Source organism: Ptychodera flava (assembly GCF_041260155.1).
Source record: "Ptychodera flava strain L36383 chromosome 23 unlocalized genomic scaffold, AS_Pfla_20210202 Scaffold_24__1_contigs__length_23054250_pilon, whole genome shotgun sequence".
Taxonomy (NCBI): domain Eukaryota; kingdom Metazoa; phylum Hemichordata; class Enteropneusta; family Ptychoderidae; genus Ptychodera; species Ptychodera flava.
The window spans coordinates 10,289,091-10,293,947 of record NW_027248278.1 but is presented as its reverse complement, the minus strand read 5'-3'; the positions used below and the strand labels follow the sequence as shown (position 1 = coordinate 10,293,947).

General features: G+C 39.8%; 1 protein-coding gene across 1 annotated transcript; it reads left to right on the top strand.

The window, feature by feature from the left end:
* Positions 1-3,939: 3,939 nt before the first annotated feature.
* On the top strand, positions 3,940-4,857 carry LOC139124407 (sulfotransferase 2A1-like). Its single transcript, XM_070690541.1, has one exon. It carries the CDS (start codon positions 3,940-3,942, stop codon positions 4,855-4,857), a length of 918 nt encoding a protein of 305 aa, XP_070546642.1.

Genomic DNA, 4,857 nt, shown 5'->3' with positions numbered 1-4,857 from the left:
AAGCTCGCTTGAGGAAAGTTTGAGCAAAAGTTTTTTAAGTCTTTCACTTTCGAGGCGCATACTACCTTAACTTGTCGGAGTGCTTTTTAGCAGCTTTCACATGCGTGTCATGTCGTCCATGCTGAAATACAGGCATTGTCATTCTTCATAAGTTCAAGTCTTAAGCTTATTTAACTGGCCTTGGATAACGCGATTGGAGTATGGGATCGTGATACAACCCAACCGCAATTGTAATAAGCAATAGCTTTAAAACGTGCAGCATACCAGACGATCTACTTTAGATAGTATCCAATGGTATCTGATATTTCTGACGTGCGATGTTGTCGAAAAGCAAACAAAAATAGTACAAAATACAGTTCTTGGACAAGCAAAAATAACCTAGGCTATACTATCAGTAGTATTCGATAGTATCGGATATTTCTGATGTGCGATGTGCAACATTTTTCCTTTGTGAACTAGTTCCTCAAAAATAAATCATATCACGGTAAAAGTACATCCGGGTATCCCCTTTAATTTTATGTGAAATATGATAGTCATTGCCTTGTACCATGACCGATCAAAAGTACCTTTTACTTTTGCTAAACAAAGAATGAAGTAAAATAATGCACACAATGAGAGGAAATTGAAAAGTGCCAGGTCTCAATCATTTCCACAACTCACAGGTCCCACCGCATGACCGGTCTTCAAAGAGTGTGTGAGTGGGCCAAGCAGACCTGATACGATACTAATAAATTATTACACACAGACGTAGATGATTGGCGTCACTAGCAACAACTTTGCAGATGAACTTCAAAGTTTTTACGTGCGTACTTGTGAAGGACTTAGGTTGTAGACACACCTAGTGCCAATTATCTTCTTTCGAGTACAGGATACATAAGGTCGAAAGTATCAGTGTGAGTACTAAATCAGGGGCAGCCGATGATGTAAATTGTGAAAAAAGCTGTTCCTGAGAGATTTCATGACGGACAAAGTTCATGATCTCACTCTGCGAGCTGACAGTGGGACGGGAGTTTCCTCATAGACTACAATGTATAGTGGATCAACATTTTGGTGAAATTCCAAAATCAAATTTCTTGCACACACATGGACTTGTAACCACCATAGTCTAATCAGGTACATCAATATCAATAATCAAGCATATATTATTTTATGCATTTACCGAGTTTTGTATTGTAAAAAATTATTCATATTTCCTCATAGACTACAGTGTATAGTGGATCAACATTACCGATGAAATCTAAAAATCAATTTTTTTGTACACACATGCACTTTTTACATGCCATTTCAAGCAATATACATAATCATGAATTATCACACACACATAAATGTAGAGATAGCCTACAGCTTGTTTTTATGGGGAAATGTTAATATTTTGCCCAATAGACTCCCATGTATTATGATTTGATATTTTTGGATGAACACGTTCTCGGCCACATTTCCCCTCCTTTGGGAGGGGTTTCAAAATTATAGTAAGTCAGCAGAGGGGACTTCAGCACATTGCGGTTTTGTTAGAGGGTTATTTGAAAAAATCTGAGAACTTTTTTCGAATCTGCCCCCACCCGTCTCCAGAGTTTTTTGTGAACGCAGCCTAACATATAGGCCTAACAGTTTCTTCCGGGACCCAGATAACACGACAAGGGTCAAAGCACTATCGATTTACCTGTGTCTTGCCATGTGTCTCCACGTCATAAAACCACATTGATCGATTCAATATACCGCATCATTAACAAAGCTAGAAAACGATGTGTGAAGCGATTGCCCTCACTTTCCTTTATATATATAATTTAAAAAGCCAAGTTGCTACATGTTCTAACCACAATTATACCCTAGGGATCGAGCTGTATCAGGAAGACATTAAAATTTCAACTTTGTTGAATGCAAGCAGGTGATTTGCTATGTGACCTCTGGACGACATTAACTACCCCACTCCAACTTAGTTGCCTATGACAAATGAACACAGCCACAATGTAAGGCAAAGTTGCCATCCTTATCAAGATGAAAAGCGCCGCCAACCAAGATGTCATTACAACATTACAGCTTGCACGATTTCGAAACTATATGTCACAGTGTAGATTCAGCCATGCATGGTGAGGTATGTACATTGAAATTGATTTATTGTACAGACCCTAAAATGGTTCACTTTATGTTTAAATCTTGTCTGGCTGCAAGCAGGATGCAAGTTGTCTACAGTTGACCAGTATTTTAGCTTGCTTAAAATAATCAAACAACACAAACGGCGTTTATATCGAATATAATTCATGAAAGAATTCATAAAAGCGAGAATATTCCCTTTAAGAATGAGGACATGAAGGTTATCAGACTTGACGACATCGACAACAGCTGATCGTATTTCTGAGCCATTTCGACTGCGCATTAATAACGGCGCATAGTGTATGTTGAATATAAAATACGATGTACTAAGGGAGCCGTCATTATTTACGGCCTTGGAGGGGTCGGAGGAATTTCATCGGAAACTCCGAAATTTCGAGTAACCCCCTCCCCCTGCCTACCATGATGAATTTGAGTAACCCCCCTCTCTAACTCAGACATTTTGACTGACCCCCTCCCACTTAGAAAACGTTAAATACCAATTCCTGTATTTGTAAAAATACAAAAGCACAGCAATAGTAAAGACCTTTCTAATCCTGATGTACCCTGCTAGATTATCATCGGTTATCTCATGACGCTTGGAAAAGTGAAAGCAACAAAATGAAATTCAAAGTGACAAAAAATACAGATATAAAAGATCACGCTGTAACTAGTATCCAATCATATAACATTGTTTAATTATATTTCCCGAACTGTGCTCACAAGATCTTCTCTTGTTTTCCCCCGTGATGACAAAAAGGTGTTATGAGGTCAAAGGTATAATAGCGTCCAATAACACCTGAAGTTATTGTACTACGCGTCAAAGTTATTGGACTCCGGGTCCTCTGATACCAAAACTTACTGTACGACGAAACTCCATAGGCTACTGACGCAGGTGTATAATAATTATTTATATTGATCCTTATGCTGATGTCAGTACATTCATAAAATTGTCACAAGGCAGAAGGCTTTTAGTTGCATGGCTGCTCCACATTCAATTAAAGTGGCACAACATTGAATCGCGTGGCGGAAAACGAGTTGTGACGGAATTTTCAAATCACGAATATAAAAATATCGAAATTCTTTCCAGATTCACCCTGCAATCTAAAATGTGATTGCTTCACGTTCAAAATAACGTAACTGCTAAAATGACAATATTCATTTGTCCATTATAGAAATAACGGACGACGCGCTGATCATTAACTTTTAATAAACGTTAATGGGCAAGGGCGAGAGGAAAGCCAAAAACTAACGGACGAGGCTTGCCGAGCCCGTTAATTTTGGCCTTCCTCGAGCCCGCGCCATAAATGAACGTTAATAGTAAGGGTGGACGGTTATTTCCATTATATTATCAACGAGCCTAAAAACCGTCAAAATTTGCGAAAATTTCCCAAGGAACGACAACTGGGCCCCAGAACTGAACAATACGCGATGCACTGTTACGCCCGCTGTAAAAATTTGGAAAATCCGAGGTGTTTTCAGAAAAAAGTATATCAACTTGGCCAACAAGTGCTCCATTTTATTTTGTGATGATTATGATTTACGTTTCAGCTGTAAAGTTAAGATACTTTGAGTTGTTAATCTTATTATTCATATTCACGGGCATGTAATCAAACCATTACTGTGTATTTGTGGTCAGTCTCGCAGTTCAGCTCGACCAATCAAAATGCGACGGGTGGGCATGGTAATATAATTAGCTATATTGGGTTTGTTTGGCACTTTGTCTATCACCATGCCATAAACCTACGCACTACAGTGTACAAAATTTCTTCCGGTCACCTAGCTCATCAAAGTAGGCTACTTGGGACATTTTAAGGACACGGCTTCCCCACGGCCGTTAGAAGTGACAAAATGGCGAAGGAGTGGTCTGGTTTCTTCTACCGCGGTTGCTATTTCCCGAATTGTGTTTACAACATCGAAACTGTAAAATCTAATCCTATGGACCAGTGGGATATCAGGCCAGACGACGTTGTTGTTCTGACGTACCCGAAGTCAGGTACATTTTGGATGTTGAATTTGCTTAGCAGTCTGTACACCGACCTAAATCTGTTGTTACCGGCTTCCAACAAGGTTGTCAGGCTGGACCAATTTTACGAAGACGCTGACGATGTACCTGGAAGTTATGGTCAACATGCCAAGGCTATGAAAGAATCATTGCACGCCATGCCTTCCCCACGTTTGCTCTTTTGTCATCTGCCATTCCAGTTGTTTCCAAGGACGTGGCAAGACGGTGAGAAGAAATGCAAAATCATTTACCTCGCAAGAAATCCAAAAGATGTCTGTGTGTCTTACTACCATTATATGCAGGGTATACTCTGGGCCGGCATGGATTTGAACTGGGATGAGTGGGTCCATGCCTTCGTGGATGGCAAAGTGTGGTATGGATCGTGGTTGGATCACGTGTTAGGATGGAGACGCTTTGGTCTGAAAGAAAATGTACTTCATGTGACATTTGAAGACATGAAGAAAGATTCGAAGTCTGTCTTGGTCAAAGTGGCAGATTTCCTGAATCGACCGAAATCAGATGAAGAACTTGATGAAGTCGTGAAAAACTGTAGTTTCACTTCCATGAGTCAAGGTGTCGAATTCTACAAACTCATTTCGTCGACCGCAGACCAAAATTCCTTTGTGAGTAGTGTACGACATCTACGCAAAGGTCAAGTTGGTGATTGGAAAAATCATTTCCTCGTTTCACAGAACGAATTTTTCGATCGAGAAATTACTGTTAAAGCAGAGAATGATGGCCAGAAATTTGTATACCACATGTAG